This window comes from Phyllobates terribilis, unplaced genomic scaffold (assembly GCF_046119375.1).
Source record: "Phyllobates terribilis strain yellow unplaced genomic scaffold, ASM4611937v1 Scaffold_11__3_contigs__length_659146591, whole genome shotgun sequence".
NCBI classification, from domain to species: Eukaryota; Metazoa; Chordata; class Amphibia; order Anura; family Dendrobatidae; genus Phyllobates; species Phyllobates terribilis.
This window is the reverse complement of record NW_027362771.1, coordinates 129,621,245-129,639,594: the sequence shown is the minus strand read 5'-3', so window position 1 is coordinate 129,639,594 and position 18,350 is coordinate 129,621,245. Positions and strand designations below refer to the sequence as shown.

Sequence of the window (18,350 nt, the reverse complement as noted above, 5' to 3'; positions counted from 1 at the left end):
TGTTGCTTCTCAGCAGCCGACACATCCTTTTTCTTTCCCATTTTGGCAGAAAATGTAGGCTGCTTAATAATGTGAGACAGCCTTCTTAAGTAGTCTTGCCTTTCATTGGACACACCTGCCAAACTAATTAGCACAGGTGTCTGCAATTGCTTACAGTGATATAAAGAGCCCTGACACACATCACCATCAATGAGTTTAACTGACAAACAAACAAATTCTTCCCTTATCACTCCTAAACACTTTTTGCATAATAATTTGGAACACAGTGTACATGTGCTTTTCCACAAAACACCAGTGGTTCACGTAGTGAATCTTACAGTTCTAACTTGCCAACCGTGGTCTGTATGGAGTTGTTCAATAAAGGGCCCAAAATTAAGATAACATAGATGGGAGAGGTCTCTATGAATAGGAATTCCTAAGTATTTGATACCCTGTGAGGGCCAGGCAAAGGGAAAGTTGGACTGGATGGAATCTTATATGGATTTGGGGAGGGAGACATCGAGGGCCTCAGACTTCGCTGCATTGATTTTAAAATTTGACCATGTAACAAAGTGATCTATTTCAGCCATAACAGCATGGATGGATATATGTGATTGAGTGATATATACTAGGACATCATCAGCAAATAGAGAGCACTTGTACTCGGTGCCTCCCACCTCAATCCACCTAATATTGGGGTTATGGCGAATTGATGAGAGCAGGTGCTCCGTCACTAGGATGTATAAGAGAGGGGACAGAGAACATCCCTGCCTTGTCCCATTGGTGATTGTGAAAGGTGATGAAAATGTTCTGATGCACCCCCTGGGCCTTGGGACACCCGGAGCCGGACCCTTTTTGGTGGATGCTGGTGGTTGTAGTCTCCGTGGCGGCGACCCGGTTCCGTGGCTCAGGGCGATCAAACCAGTGGCGGAACTATTTATGTGGTTTTGATGTTTAAATGTCCGACTACGCCACCCGTGGATTGCGGTCAGAGTGAACCGCCGCTCCAGGGCAGACCGCTGAGGCTGGTGTTGTGGGTGCAGCAGAGCGTAGCATAACTCCCCACGGGAGGAGTATAGCCTCAGGGCAGTGTATGCGGAGGATGGGGGTGATGGTGCAGGGCAGCAGCAGTAACGACACGGAGTCAGTGATGCAGTCCAGGGCCTTTACTCACAGTTCTTATTATCCAGACCACGTCTGCAGGTAACGGCTGCCCACGTCATACTGTGCTCACCAGGTGAGGGGCTCAGACAACTCCCAGATAACTTTGGAGCGCTTCACAGGACCCCCTTTGTGTGTCCTTTGTCTGGCCTTTCTTACCAACCTTTCTGTCCGGCTGCCTCGGGCCTCCTCTTGGTAAACTTGGCGCCAGTTTCCCTGACCCTATGTGGTGCCTTCCTAGCGGGTGTAGCGAGGGGCTGCACCACATAAAATGTCACAGCCTCCTGTTTCTAGCTGAGGGTCGTTTCCTGCCTCCACTAGTTTCGGGGACCGGTCTCCCCCTTTGGCCTGACCCCTCCACGCAGGTGGATTCGGGCGTGCGGTGGCGACTCGCCCGTCCGCACCCCTGGGATCCCTTCGTTCCTCATTCCTGGAGCCTTCTCCGCTCCTCTTCCTTCCTTCTCCCTCTTCCAGGCCTGGGCCTCTGTTACTAGGCCCGCCTCCGGAGCAGAGCTCATGCAGAGCCCCTGCTCCCTGCCACTTCTGCTCAGACTTCTCTGCACTGAACTAAGATGGTGCCCACCTTTTATACTCCCTTCTCAATGCACCCAGGAACTGCTTCCTCCCTGCTCCTGCACTACAGGGTTCCCCTTCCTCAGTGTTCCCTCCCCCCACTCCAGCCAGGGACAGGGACTGTCGTGCCCATCTCAGGGGCATATTGGTCGCCCTGCCCCATGGCAATGTGGTGTAATGCATGCAGGTGTCGGGTCCTGATCCACACTACATCCTTACCTGAGAGTGAGATATCACACCTCTGGGTGAGGTGCAATACCTCTGTAGCAACCGAGCCCTCAGGGTGCTACAGTTCCATTTATCTTCAGCCTAGGTGACGTATTGCGATACAGGGCCGTGATTTTGGCTATAAAAGGGTCCCCTAGACCCCTACCCCAAGCTTTTTAAGAGAATCATATATGGCGTGCCAGGAGACTCTATGGAATGCTTTCTCAGCATCCAACGAGAGTATCTAATTACAAATTTTTAACTGCATCTAGCCCAGGAAATACTTTGTGCCTAGTAGCAGTGTCTGCTAGTCAGCGGATTATCCCGGCTGTTAAGCAAGCTACACCACCTGTAGTTTGGACACTTAATTTTTTCAAAGGAAATGCTTCGGGACCACGGGATACTCAGTGAAGAGCATCAGGAGGCACCCCAAGGCATAGGGGCTGGGACTGGCAGTAGGATGCCTTGCGGTGGACAGCCGAGCTCGATCCTTATAAAAGCTTTTTAACTGCAGCAGCTTTAGTGGACACTACTGGAGCTGGAATTACGCGGCTGCTGGCATGAGACTTGCCCTCCAATAGATCCTTGTAAATGGATTTAAAGTGTATTCATTCAAATTAGAGAGACAATTTAAATTAAAAAGCTTAGAGCTGCCTCGACCACAGGGGGGCTCGCTCGACCCACCAGCGGACAGGCACCAGTATTGGGAGAGGGGGGCTGGCCGTCAGGGTTCACCGCGGCTCTGGCACAAACCCGGCGACGCGGAGGTGGCACGGGCAGGAGCGGACTGAACGTGTCGGCTTCTCACTTTTTGGATTTTAGAAGGGCATGACATGCCTATATCTGTGTCTCCCCCTCCTTTTACTCCTCCACCTCTTTTCTTTTCGCATGACTATATGTACTTGTCACTTTTCCATGTGTTAGTTGTGTCTTCTGAGCAGTTTGTCAGCTATTGGACACCTTTGAAGGTATTTTCTATGTGTTTCTATGTGGTTTTGTTTGCCTGCCATTGGTTTTAACGGTGTTCGAAGGTGTTCGACGAACAGTTCGACGAACAGTTCGGCGAACACACGGGTGTTCGACGAACCGAACCGAACTCGAACACTACGGGGGTGGCTCAACACTAGTGAACATACCCTAAGGTTATGTGCACACGATGCAGAAATGAAGCAGAAAATTTCTGCATCATTTCTGCATCTCCCTGGCAGAAAAAACGCATGCAGATTGTGCATGTGTTTTTCCTGTGGAATACATGCGGATTCACATATGTTTCCGCATGCGAATTGACAAGCGCTTTCCAGGCGATTTTAGCATCACCTGGAAAGTGCTTGACAACTAGGTCACACTATATAAATCCATGCAACCGGCATGGATTTATATAGTGTGACCCGAGAGAGTGGTAAAAATAAAAATTAAATGTATACTTTACCCTCTGATGGCCCGCGCTGTCCTGCTCACTCCGTTCTCCCGACTGCCGGCAACTTTGAATTGAAAGACCTGCCGACGTCAGCGTCACGTGACCCGTCACATGACTCTGACGTCAGCGCATGTCCTTCAACTCACTGCAAAGTGCCGGGAACCAAGCAGGAGCGCTGCGCGGGCCGACAGAAGGTAAATATACATTTATTTTTTATTTTATTCTTTTTTTACAGCTTTTTTAATGGTACCTGGGCGTGGATGAGACTCTCCTCTCCTCTACACCCGGGTACCATCCGCACATTAGAACGCACCAATTACGCAAGTACAGATGCAGTCTTGCGGAATTGGCGCATTCTAATGCAAGTCAATGGCGGCGAAAACGCAGTGTTTCCGCAAAATTAATGGACATGCTGCGGATTTTTGACCGCAGCATTTACGCTGCGGAAAAATCCGCATCATGGGCACAGCACATGCGGATTTCAATTGGGGAACATTGCTGCCCTTCTACCATGCGTTTTTAATGCGTTTCCACGGCGTTTACACAGCTGCAAAAACGCCGCGGAAACGCATTAAAAACGCATCGTGTGAACTCAGCCTAACAGTTTCTGCCTTTAGCCCTTGTCTCACTGCCTGCTTCTCTACGCCACATGTGACAGGTTCCTCTGTATAATACAGAAACACTCCCTAACTTCCTTTTTCCATCTCTTAATATGTCCTTTAATTTTATGTACCCTACAAAGAAAAGCCATAGTAAAAGCACAATTACATTACCCCAAATTCCTTCTTTTACAGCAAGCTGTAACACCTTGAAATGTTGCAACATTTTTCCACAACTCAAAGTTGCACAAAAATATTGAAATCTTTGAAGTCTTTACGCCAGCCCTAGCAAGTTCTGTCAAAGTGGATGGCGCTTGGATGAAGTGTGGCAAACCCTGCCCGGCAAATTAATCAAAATTTAGTCCACTTAAGTGGAGTACAGAAATGTACTCCAGTCCATAAGCAACATTTCTGGAGGAGGCGCTCACCAGGAAGAAGATGGGACTAATTCATTAGGATGCGTTCACATCTTCATGAATCAGGAGCGTCTAACTCCAGCACGCCCCCTCATCAATACCAGCAAAAAAAATCACTGGTCTTGATGAATTGAGGCCCATGTGTCTAATTACAGCCTTCATGCATATAGTTCTGCCATGTTACTCAGGCTAAACACAAAGTGAACTCATAAACACAAGAAATGTATGTATAATTTTTTTCCCAAGCGTAAATGTTTCTTTATGATCTGGTCTAGTTTGTAGAGAAATAAACAATAAAGCTAAAAACAATGTGAAAAACAAGAATAGTGAACAAACCTGCAACAAACTGTATAAAGGAAGAATCCCCAGGAACTTTCTCTTTTACCCTTTGAACTGTGAAATTATAAACTCCACCAGGATACAGATGGCTTATCGTATACTCTGGCGCTGCTTTGGAATGGTTGAAGTCTCTTACATATGTTTGATTTTTAATGAGAATTCTGTAATGAGTAAAACTGCTTTCAACTGGGTCCCATTGCAGAGTAGCAGAAGTGGTATTAATGGCTTTAATCGATAACCCACAAATTCCAGAAGGTCCTGCAGGTAAAAACATAAAGATGTACATGGAAGCAACATTTTCGCATTCTGAATTTCTAAATGTAGCCATGTAAATTCATGTGTTATATGGTATATGTATCTTAACTATAAGGGTCTGACTTCGGGGACCCTCACTTTTGGAATTATTATTTTCAATTTCAGAAGATATGGAAAAAGTAAACTGACCCCGATCTATCAGACATTTTTGATGAGTAAACCCCTCTAAATAAACTATGAAATATTAAAGGGGTTGTCCACTACTTTATATGACCCCCAATGTATTCCCCCAGGGCCCATAAGTGTTTCTCTAAATACCTTGTGGTGTCTTTTCTGCCTGTGAGCGGCGCTATCACTGGCCGCTCACAGGCATCACGTGACCCCCGGCTGCAGCCAACTCTGACATCCGCTGACGTCATGACAAGTCCAGGCTGAAGCCAAGGGTCCTTCTCCCGCGTTCCACCGGTGGCTGCTGGGTTGTGGGCAAGGTTACCCCGGCATCACACCCGGTATCCACCATGCGCTCTCCCTCTCCTCACTCACTGGGAAAGCGCGCGGTGGATTCTGGGTGTGACGCACGGGGTAACCCCGCCCACAGCCCAGCGTCCACCGTGGGGAGAGCGTCACTGATGTCACGCCTCACTTGATGTGACATCAGTGACGGGTCACGTGATGCTCTGAGCGGCCAGCGATAGCGCCGCTCACAGGCAGAAAAGGTACCGTAAGGTATTTAAAAAAACACTTCTGGGCCCCGGGGGGATACATTGGGGGGTTCATATAAAGTAGTGGACAACTTGTTTAACATTCATGGTTGCTGATATTAGGCTATAGAAATTTCTAAATGATCTATACATCTATATTAGAAAAACATGCCCCCTTAACTACATAAACCTGCAGGGGTAATGGCAAAGCCACTGGTTCGATGCATCTCAAAAAAAACAATATAAAGTCAACGCTCCCTCTCATGCCAATAGTCGAATTAACAAAAAATTCTTGGAATTTTCAGTGCAGAGCAAAGATTCTTATACTTTATTTTCCATGGACCCTCTAGACTAATGAAGACTCCTTCTTCGGGTAATTTGTTTATTCTAAACCAGTGTTGAGAATAATTCATCTGTCTGCAATATCTGAGATTTCTATTTTTGACTTGTTCTTGAAAACCTACTCAAAAAATGCTAAAACTCATATATTACTGACAGCTGTACTCTTCTTGTTTCCATATATGAAAATCTGACATTGAATATCATTTATTAAAGGACCACATTCATTATTACATCATGCAGTGATATCACAATTGTCTTGTGATAAGGCAGATGATGTTACATACATACAGGGTCGGACTGGGGCATTGGGACACCGGAAAAATCCTTGGCGGGCCCCTAAGCAGGACGCACAGGGCCTGCTGTTTAACATGGAAGCCGGTGCACCTGCACGGGGGCCTGAAGGTGGAGGGGGGGCCCTTGCAGTGTGGCTGATGAGAGCAATCTGGCCTGCTTCGTGGACCCCCAGGCTCCGGGGGGCCCATGGCCAGATTGCCCTCATAGTGTGCGGCGGGCAGGGATCGATGCGATCCCTCCGCTCTGCTGCTGACGGCAGGAAAATGGCAGCGGAGCGGAGGGATCCATCCTGTGCTTCCTGCCCGCCGCTTTCTCCCTGACACAGGCTCGCGCTGCTTGATCACGTCACCATGCAGCGCGGGCCTGTGTCAAGGAGAGAGATGCCGCACAGGAAGCCGAGGACGATGCTGCGGGGGAATAAGCAGAGAGGGTAAATGTTTTTTTGGTTTTTTGGAGGAGGTGGGGGATATAGCAATCATGGAGCAGGTGGGGGAGATATGCCAATGATGAAGGAGGTGGGAGAGATATGGCAATGATGATGGAGGAGGTGGGGGGGATATGGCAATGATGGAGGAGGTGGGGGGAGATATGGCAATGATGATGGAGGAGGTGGGGAAGATATGGCAATGATAATGGAGGAGGTGGAGGAGATATGAAAATGATGGAGGAGGTGGGGGAGAACAATGATGGAGGAGGTGGGGGAGAGCAATGATGGGGAATTATTTGGACGCTATATGCTGTTAATATGTGGTCTGGTCACGGTGTGGTGGTATTTCTCCCTTGTATGTGGTATTATTCAGTCACTATGTGGTGGTAATATGTGGTCTGGTCACGGGTGTCGCTGTATTTCTCCCTTGTATGTAGTATTATTCGGTCACTATGTGGTGATAATATGTGGTCTGGTCATGGTGTGGCAGTATTTCTCCCTTGCATGTAGTATTATTCGGTCACTATGTGGTGGTAATATGTGGTCTGGTCATGGTGTGGTGGTATTTCTCCCTTGTATGTAGTATTATTCGGTCATTATGTGGTAGTACTATTGGTGTTGGTATAGTGGATTGTGTTGTTTATGGCGGTCATTTGTTCTCTCTGATATTAATTAGAAGATTCTTTAATTCCATTAGTGATTAAATACTTGGAGCAAGATGCACTTACAGGGGTTCTCCGGGGAAAACAAGTAATCACCTCTCCACAGGATAAGTGATAAATTATTTATTAGTGGGGGACTGACTGTTGGGACCCGCACTGATTGGTAGAATGTGGAGTTTTTATCCCATTAGACTGGAGCTCATGTGCGACTTGACCACTGATCCATTCATTCTTGTTTTTTTCTGGAAGCCCCAAAGAGAATGAATGAGGCTGCGTGCGGTCAGACGTCCCACCTGCCGCTGCATTTTAAAATGGGGATAACTAAGTGTCCTGTCAGGGACAAAATGTCCCCATTCTTCGGATCTAATGTTCAAACCCAAACGATCAATAAGTTATCACCTATTTTGTGGAGCTCATGGATTGGTGATAACTTGTTTTAACCAAAGAACCTCTTTAATGCAAACTAACGTAATTATACATCCCAGTTATAGCGGTGCACAGTAGATGTGCAGGAGCCGCCTGTGATTTACAGTCGACGCTCCACTATGACAGGGATAATTGATAACATGTACTTGCATATAGCTGTAGGGTGGGTCCTGAGGATCAATTCCTCCTGTGGGCCCCAGACACCCCAGTCCGACACTGCATACACAGTATGACCAGACATGTGGCATCACCAGCTCACACACAGACCATCTGAAGCAATATCAGCTAACAGAGAATCAGCTCGACAAAGTAAATGATGCCATAATAAATGTTAACTATTATCAAAAGTCAGACTGAGAAAAAGTCCAAAGCAGGAGGCAAGAATGGACTGGGCTCATTGTCATGAAATGTCAAGACAACAAATTCATCAATACCAGTCATATCTTTCTGAATAGATGTATATGTCAGTGTGTGTATGTATGTCTATGTGCTTGCTCTTAATACAAAATTCATTAAATACTTACTGGTACTAATTGTTTGGCGTATTGGGACACTAAATTGCTTCCTTTTAAATGTTTGAACTTCAAATACGTAGTCTTCCCCAGGTACAAGATTCTTTATCACTGCTTCATTGTCAACCATGGATACCTTATAAAATATGTCTTTTTTACTTAATCCATAGTTGAGCTGTCAAAAGATAAAGTTATTCATATTAGTTTTTAAAAGATTATTTTAAGTAAAAAAAGAACAAAGTCCAGTGTTAATTTCCCTAAAACAGTTGTCTCCATTGATTTTATTCTGTATCATTTTATGTACAACACTGTATAAAGAATTCATGTGTCTGAGTCCAAGGACATCCATATCCACTCTCATTCTCTTCACAATCCTCAAACAGGTCAATAGGCATGGACAGGCGTAGGGTAGTCAAACATTGCAGGGTCAGATGCCAAGAGAGCATGTAGTAAACTAAGGCTGCGTGCCCACTATGCGTTTTTCAAGCATTTTTGCAGCGGAATTTCCGCAGCGAAAACACTTAAAAAACGCTTGGTAATATGTGCCCCATGGTCCCCAATGATAATCCGCATGTGCAGTGCACATGCTGTGGAAATTTCCGCTGCGCATTATCATTGCGGAAAAATAATTTTGCGGACACGTAGCGTAATTGCCGCCATTGACTTGCATTGAAACGCATAATATCCGTGTCAGCTCATTTGTACACACGAATATTATGCGTTTCTATGTGCGGATGGTACCCGGGTTTGGAGAAGATGAAACTCTTCTCCAGACCCAGGTACCATAGAACCTGTCCGATGTCCTCCCGGTGTTTTCTCCACTCCGTCTGGTCTGCTGTATGGGTCACGGTGTTGTGAAGGACCTGCCATGAGGTCATTGAGTCATGTGACCTGACACATGACTCAATGACGTCACCGCAGGGCCTTCACAACACCGCGAGCCACCCAAGACACCGGACGGAGTGGAGAAAACACCGGGGGACATCGGAAGGTAAGTATAAAATAATTTTTTTATTTTTTACCATTTTTATTCTTTTTTTTTAACTAATTTGGTCACACTACTATAAATTCATGCCGGTTGCATGGATTTATATAGTGTGACCAAGTTGTCAAGCACTTTTCCAAGTGATGCTAAAATCGCTTGGAAAAGCGCTTGATAACCCGCATGTAGAAATGCATGCAAAAACGCTTGACAAACGCTTCTACCTGGCAGGAAAAACGCATGTAAAATCCGCATGCGTTTTTCCTGCCAGGGAGAAGCGGAAAAAATATGCAGCATTTCTGCATCGTGGGCACATAGCCTAAAGGAATAGACAATGGTCAGAATATCAGGAAGATATAAGATCAGAGCAAAGGGGCTAGGTAAACTGATGATTAGAACAAGGTCCAAGGTTAGGCAGCAAAAGATCACCAAACAGAGCAAGGAAATACAAGGCAAACCACTGAGCAGATGCTATGCCTGGCAAAGGTCTGGGACTAACAGCTCAGCTAAGTAGTTGGGTAATCACCTGGAACAGGGAACACCTCTAAGAAGCTCAGCACATCCCAGATTAAGATTGGACGGCTTAGCTGTCCATCAAAACACCGACAGCTAAGCATACCCCTGCACCAGACTGGACGACTGAGCTATCAGTCACCGCATCCAAGACACACTGAGCGGAGAAATCATGACAGTACCCCCTCTTTTAGGTGGGGCCACCAGACCCCCAGGTTTCCCAATAAACCTAAGGTGGAAGGTCCTGACAAACAATCAGCCTTCACAGAACGAGCCATAACACAGGATCTCTCCTCGGGTCCTAATCCCCTCCAATAAACCAAATATTAGGGGGAATTTCAGACAGTCTGAGAATTGACAGAAACTGGAGGAGGTAGGGATGAGACAGACAACACCGAAGGAACAAAATCTTTTAATGGGAATCTGTAGAACACATTAGTAACATGAATAGACTGAGGAAGTTTTAATCTGAAGGCAACCGGATTGACTACCTCCAGGACCCAACTTCGCAGATGGTACTTTCAATTTAATATTTTTGGAGGATGTGGATACATCATACTGTGTGTAGGGGAGCTTTCAGGGCATCATACTGTGTATAGTGAAACTGTAGTCCATCATACTGTTTATAGAGGAGCTGTACATGGGGGGACTCTAGGAAAATTATTACTGTACATGGGGGGGTTCAGGGGACATGATTACGACATGATTACTGTACATGGGGATGACTCAGGGTACATTATTACTGTATGTGGGGGCTACTCAGGGAATTTTATTATTGTACGTAGGGTGGACTCAGAAGACATTATTATATTATTAAATGTTGAGTGGACACTTAAGAAGCAATTTTGTAATACGGGCTCTTGCCCATCAAAGGGCATATGGGGCATTATTATTTTCTAGGTGGCAAAATGTGCAAACTGTTTTCTAAGACACTTGCAAAGGGCACTAATATTTCCTAGAGGGCAATTACCATCAATTATATCCCTAATTTTATACTGTGCCTACTGTCTTTAACATATTTCCAGTATATACTAGGGTATATATAAAGAGAGAGAGATAGAGAGAGAACTACAGTTTCTAATATTTTGACTGTATTAAATATATTATTTTTAATCTTAATTTTATCTGCTAATTAAACCTTTTCCCAGCCCATCCATTTATTATACATTGGAGTGAGGAGACCTCGGAGCATAAGGAACAGCCTGTGGTTAAATAAAAAAAACTAAAATATATATATATATATATATACATATACAGTTATATGAAAAAGTTTGGGCACCCCTATTAATCTTAAGCTTAATGTTTTATAAAAATTGGTGTTTTTGCAACAGCTATTTCAGTTTGATATATGTAATAACTGTTGGACACAGTAATGTTTCTGCCTTGAAGTGAGGTTTATTGTACTAACAGAAAATGTGCAATCTGCATTCAAACAAAATTTGACAGGTGCATAAGTATGGGCACCTCACCAGAAAAGTGACATTAATATTTAGTAGATCCTCCTTTTGTAAAAATAACAGCCTCTAGTCGCTTCCTGTAGCTTTTAATGATTTCCTGGATCCTGGATGAAGCTATTTTTGACCATTCCTCTTTACAAAACAATTCCAGTTCAGTTAAGTTTGATGGTCGCCGAGCATGGACAGCCCTCTTCAAATGATCCCACAGATGTTCAATGATATTCAGGTCTGGGGACTGGGATGGCCATTCCAGAACATTGTAATTGTTCCTCTCCATGAATGCCTGAGTAGATTTGGAGCGGTGTTTTGGATCATTGTCTTGCTGAAAGATCCATCCCCTGCGTAACTTCAACTTTGTCACTGATTCTTGAACATTATTGTCAAGAATCTGCTGATGCTGAGTGGAATCCATTCGTCCCTCAACTTTAACAAGATTCCCGGTGCCGGCATTGGCCACACAGCCCCAAAGCATGATGGAACCTCCACCAAATTTTACTGTGGGCAGCAAGTGTTTTTCTTGGAATGCTGTTTTTTTGCCGCCATGCATAACGCCTTTTTGTATGACCAAACAACTCAATCTTGGTTTCATCAGTCCACAGGACCTTCTTCCAAAAAGAAATTAGCTTCTCCAAATGTGCTTTTGCATACCTCAGCCGACTCTGTTTGTATCGTGCTTGCAGAAACGGCTTCTTTCGCATCACTCTCCCATACAGCTTCTCCTTGTGCAAAGTGTGTTGTATAGTTGACCGATGCACAGTGACACCATCTGCAGCAAGTTGATGCTGCAGCTCTCTGAAGGTGGTCTGGGGATTGTCCTTGACTGATCTCACCATTCTTCTTCTCTGCCTTTCCGATGTTTTTCTTGGCCTGCCACTTCTGGCCTTAACAAGAACTGTCCCTGTGTTCTTCCATTTCCTTACTATGTTCCTCACAGTGGAAACTGACAGGTTAAATCTCTGAGACAGCTTTTTGTATCCTTCCCCTGAACAACTATGTTGAATAATCTTTGTTTTCAGATCATTTGACAGTTGTTTTGAGGAGCCCATGATGCCACTCTTCAGAGGAGATTCAAACAGGAGAACCACTTGCAAGTGGCCACTTTAAGTAGCTTTTCTCATGATTGCATACACCTGGCTATGAAGTTCAAAGCTCAATGAGGTTACAAAACCAAAAAAAGTGCTTTAGTAAGTTAGTAAAAAGTAGGTAGGATTATTTAAAACAAGAAAATGATAAGGGTGCCCATACTTATGCACCTGTCAAATTTTGTTTGAATGCAGATTGCACATTTTCTGTAAGTACAATAAACCTCATTTCAAGGTAGAAACATTACTGTGTCCAACAGTTATTACATATATCAAACTGAAATAGCTGTTGCAAAAACACCAATTTTTATAAAACATTAAGCTTAAGATTAATAGGGGTGCCCAAACTTTTTCATATAACTGTATATATATATATATATATATATATATATATATATATATATATACACACAGTTGAAACCAAAAGTTTACATACACTACACATAGAGACACATATGCATGTTTTTCTCAATATCTGACACGAAATCAGAATAAACCTTTCCTGTTTTAGGTCAATTAGGATTACCATAATTTTTAATATTTGCCAAATGCCAGAATAATGAGAGTGAGAGAATGTTTTAAGGTATTTTTATTATTAGTATTATCCTACTCTGCCATCATTACCTGTATTAATTGCACCTGTTTGAACTCGTTATCTGTATAAAAGACTCCTGTCCACACACTCAATCAATCACACTCCAACCTCTCCACCATGACCATGACCAAAAAGCTATCTAAGGACACCAGGAACAAAATTGTAGACCTGCACATGGCTGGAATGGGCTACTGGACAACAGGCAAGCAGCTTTTTGAGAAGGCTGTTAGCACAATTATTTGAAAATGGAAGAAACACAAGATGACTGTCAATCTTCCTCAGTATGTGCTCCATGCAAGATCTCACCTCGTGGGGTAAGGATGATTCTTGATTCTGAGAAAGGTCAGGAATCAGCCCAGAATTACACGGGAGGACTGTCATGCACGGTGTGGGAAGACTAAGTGCAACACGAAGGGAAGAGGGGAAGGAAGCCCAAACACTAAGGAAAGGGGGAGTGGAGACCCCTAGGCAGATCTAATAACACCCTATCATCCCTATATTGGTTCCACACAAATCGCCGAGCAGGAAACCTAAGCCCTGTATATCCCTAGAGCTAGGCCCTAGATTCTTATGGTCTATGATAACAGTAATAGGATAGACAGCCCCCTCCAACCAATGTCACCATTCTTCGAATGTCAATTTAATCATCAAAAGCTCCCTAGTACCCACGTCATAATTTCTCTCAACTGAAGATAATTTCTTAGAAAAGAGAGCGAATGGACGCCATTTAGCAGGGGATGGACCCTGAGATAACACAGCCCCAACCCCCACCTTCAATGCATCAGCTTCCACAATAAAGGATTGGGAAACATCGGTTTGACTGAGTATAGACGCAGTGGCAAAACAGCTCTTTAGGGAGGTGAAAACCTGCAGGGTGGCATCCGACCATTTGGAAAAATCAGACCCCTTCCTTTTCATGTCAGTGAGGGATTTCATAATTACCGAATAATTTTGGATAAATGTACAGTAAAAATTAGTAAAGCCCAGAAAATGCTGTAGAGCCTTCAGGTGCTTGGGACGGTCCCAATCAAGGACAGCACGGATCTTCCCCGGATCCATCCGAAAACCTGAAGGTGACAACAGGTACCCCAAAAACTGCACCTCCTGGATGGTGAAAACACACTTTTCTAGTTTGGCATATAGTTTGTTATCCCTTAATATCTGAAGCACCTGTTTAACATGCCCCCGATGTGTCTCAAAATCTGGTGAATAATCCAAAATATCATCCAGATGGACCACCACAAACCTGCCCACCAAATCATGGAAAATATCATTAATAGTGATGAGCGAGCATGCTCGCTACTGCTCGGTGCTCGCCCGAGCACCTCACTGCTCGAGATGCTCGGCGCTCGCCGGGTATTTCCGGGTTGCTCGGGTGGGAACTCAGGCATGTTTGGCGCTCTTTAGAGAGCCAATGAACATGCAGGGATTGCCTGCCATGCACTGTAATGCCGTAGCCATGTTGGTTGTGGGCATTACACTGATTGGCTGGTCGCACAGCGTCATCAGGTCTATATGTTTCATTAGGTACTAATTTATAAAAATCCTGTTTACTCTATTGGGCATAAATGAACTCAAGAGGTTAATATAGAGATATCACTCTGTATTTAGCCACGCCCCTCTGAAGTAATTGTATACCTGGTTAATTGTATATAAGGATCATTTGTTTGCTGCTTGTCACACCTGATGAAGGTGGCCTTGACCACCGAAACGCGTTGTGTGTATTAATAAATCAGTCATTTTAATTCATTTTTGCCCTGTTATTGGCGCTCTGATACCGCTATTCACATTCACTGATTATCAGGTCTATATCAGACCTGGCGCCGCCATGCTCATCACAGTCACTCCGGATCAGACAGCGTAGGGAGAGCTGCTGCTGCATCAGGGACAGATTTGATTGTTTATTAGGTAGTGTAGGGAGTAGTGTTGAGCGAACATGCTCGACACTGCTCGGTACTCGCCCGAGCATCACGCTACTCGGGATGTTCGGCGAGCACCGGGCATTACTGGGTTACTCGGGCGGGAGCTCGGGTCTCCGCCCAGCATGTTTGGCGCTCTTTACAGAGCCAATGAACATGCAGGGATTGCCAGCCAGTTACTGTAATGCCGCAGTCATGTTGGTTGTGGGCATTACAGTGATTGGCTGGCCGCACAGGGTCACCTCGAGTATTTAAAACCGGGCACCGCCATCTTGGACACAGTCGCTCCGGATCAGACAGTGTAGGGACAGCGCTGCTGATTTAGGGAGAGATATAAACTGCGAAATAGTTAGTGTACGGTCTGTAAAGGCTGCCAGATCAAACAAACAGTCCTTCTCAGGACTAATATCCATCCCAGATATCAGGCAGGCAGGCTGTATAGGAGACGCAGTGGTTCTACCAGCAAACGCTGCATTACAGTCCTGTGTGCTGCTCCTGTTGCTGAAATTGCTGGACTTAGCTCCAGGTCTCAGGGGACAGGAAAAATCCTTTTTTTTTTCATCTAAATTCTCTTTTTTTTTCCTCCTTCACACTGTACAAATACCCGTCTTATTAACCTTTTGGTGTCGTCCCCCCCAAAAAAAAGCGTGTCTCTGATTTTTCAGACACAAATATATCTGTTGAAAATAGTCAGGTGTAGGCTAGAGAAACAGAAGTGTTGTTTTGCACTTCCACGGTTCAAACCTCTGTATTATCCACTTTTGGGCCATTTGTATGTAAAAAAAACCAGTTTGAGTGTGTCGCTCACTGTTCAGCCGCAAATATATCTATTTAAAAAAGTCTGGTATACCCCAGTAAACAATAACTGTGGTTTTGCCACCCCACGGTAAAAAATCTCTATTATTCAGGTTTTGGTATATTTTCCGTAAAGAAAAACAGTAGTGTCTCCTGACTGTTGTGACACAAAAATATATCTGTTGAAAATAGTCTGGTGTAGGCCCGACAAATCCCAGTGTGGTTTTGCAGTTCCACGGGTCAAATCTCTGTACTATCCAGTTTTGGGCCTTTGGTATCTAAAAAAACACAGTTTCAGTGTGTCGCTCACTGTTCAGCCGCAAATCTATATATTTAAAAAAGTCTGGTATACCCCAGTAAACAATAACTGTGGTTTTGCCATCCCATGGTAAAAAATCTCTATTATTTAGGTTTTGGTATTTTTTACGTAAAGAAAAACAGTAGTGTCTCCTGACTGTTGTGACACAAAAATATATCTGTTGAAAATAGTCTGGTGTAGGCTCGACAAATCCCAGTGTGGTTTTGCAGTTCCACGGGCCAAATCTCTGTACTATCCAGTTTTGGGCCTTTGTTATCTAAAAAAAAACAGTTTGAGTGTGTCGCTCACTGTTCAGCCGCAAATCTATATATTTAAAAAAAATCTGGTATACCCCAGTAAACAATAACTGTGGTTTTGCTATCCCACGGTAAAAAATCTCTATTATTCAGGTTTTGGTATTTTTTACGTAAAGAAAAACAGTAATAGTTTCTCCCTGATTGTTCAGATTATTTAAAAGAGTCGGGTGTAGGCCAGAGAAATAGAACTGTGGTTTTCCTCTTCCACGGTTCTAATATACTTTTTATTACCCTCTTTCCATTGATATGGCCAAGGCACGTGGCAAGGGACGTGGAAGTGGACGTTCTGGTGATGGTTCGTGCAGAGGACGGGGCCGTGGCCAAGGTGAAAATGTGCCACAACCAACAGCCACATCTTCTCGCTCCCACTTCTTGACCGAATTACTAGGGAAGCACAGAACAACACCAGTATTGAGAACTGATCAGTGTGAACAGGTTACTAATTGGATAGCAGATAATACTTCCAGTTACCTGGGCACCACCACCTCCGGTCTGTCTTCCACACGGTCAACTCTTAGTAGCCGTTAGTCTCGACCGCATACTCCTCCTCACCCTGATGCTCCTTCCTCCCACCATGCCGAGTGTCGTCAGACAGCAATTGATCCCACACTTGGAGACTCTGAAGAGCTGTTCACTGGTCCATTTCCATATTTGTGCCCCTCGCCTGATACGCTTGAAGTGGTGGAAGAGGAGATCCCATGTAGCGATGCCCAAATATTTGAACAGCCACGGCCACAGGAAGTCGACGCTGGCAATTTGTCACAAGAGGTGGACGATGACGAGACACAATTGCCATGAAGTGAGGAGGAGCATCGTGGTGCGCAAGTGGAAGAGGAGGAGGTGGTGGATGATCTAGTAACTGACCCAACGTGGCAGGAGGACATGCAGAGTGAGACCAGCAGCACACAGGGGGAGGGAGGCAGAGTACCCCAACAGGCAGGAAGAAGCAGTGTGGTGGCCGCAGACAGAAGGCGGGCAACCATTCCCCATAACATCAACACGAGGGACGTTGCCAGTACAACCGGTAGGTCTTCCAGAGTCTGGAATTTTTTTAAAGACTCTGCTGATAACCCCAAAAAGGCCATATGTTCCACCTGCCATGCCAGCATCAGCAGGGGTGACAAAACTACCAGCCTGACCACCACCAGCATGATCAGGCACATGGCAGCAAAGCACCTGACTTTGTGGGGCGAAACCCAGGATCCACGACCAGTGTCAGCGGGTGTCACCACTGCTTCTTCCACTGTTGTGCATGCAATAGAACCCCCTGTTGTGTGTGCAAAGCAATCCCCTGTCCATACTGCATATAAAGATGCCCCCTCCTCTCAGTCTTCACTTGTTATGGCAATTTCTCAAGAAACAGCATCAACGTCCACGTCCACGTCCCACCGCAGCGTACAATTGTCCATATCCCAGACCTTTGAACGAAAGTGGAAATTCGCAGCTAACGCCCCACAGGCCACAGTCCTAAATTCGCAGATTTCACGACTGCTTGCGTTGGAAATGCTGCCTTTTAGGCTGGTGGAGACAGAATCCTTCCGCAATCTTATGGCGGTGACCGTCCCTCAGTACTCGGTCCCCAGCCGACACTATTTTGCCCGGTGTGCCATCCCCGCACTACACAAGCATGAGTCCCAAAGCATCTTCCGTGCCCTCAACAACGTAGTTACTGGGAGAGTCCACCTGACAACGGACACGTGAACAAGTGCTTGTGGCCAGGGACGGTACATCTCTCTGACGGCACACTGGGTAAACATAGTGGAAGCCGGGACCCAGTCGGACCTTGGGACAGAACACGTCCTCCCCACACCGAGGATTGCGGGCCCTATGTCAGTCATAGTTGCCCCCACAGTGTATAGCTCCTGTGCATCATCCTGCTCTTCCTCCTCCTCATGTTCAGCCTCCATCTCAAATATCACCACATCAGTTACAAGCTAGAAGCACTGTAGTACTGCCTCCGCCAAGCGGCAACAGGCTGTGCTGAAACTCATAAGCTTAGGTGATAAACCTCACCCTGCTTGTGAGTTGTGGACAGCTGTGAAAGAGCAGGCAGATCTGTGGCTGAGACCGCTGAACCTACAT

General features: G+C 45.2%; 1 protein-coding gene across 1 annotated transcript in view; it reads right to left on the bottom strand.

Moving 5' to 3' along the window:
• The window catches only part of PTPRQ (protein tyrosine phosphatase receptor type Q), an 814,679-nt gene that overhangs the window by 515,272 nt on the left and 281,057 nt on the right, over window positions 1-18,350 (bottom strand). Inside the window, exons 17-18 of the mRNA XM_073651596.1 lie at window positions 8,323-8,485; window positions 4,689-4,949 (exon numbers count right to left, since the gene is read on the bottom strand). Of these exons, the coding sequence (XP_073507697.1) occupies window positions 4,689-4,949; window positions 8,323-8,485 (424 nt within the window). The remainder of the gene's footprint in view (window positions 1-4,688; window positions 4,950-8,322; window positions 8,486-18,350) is intronic.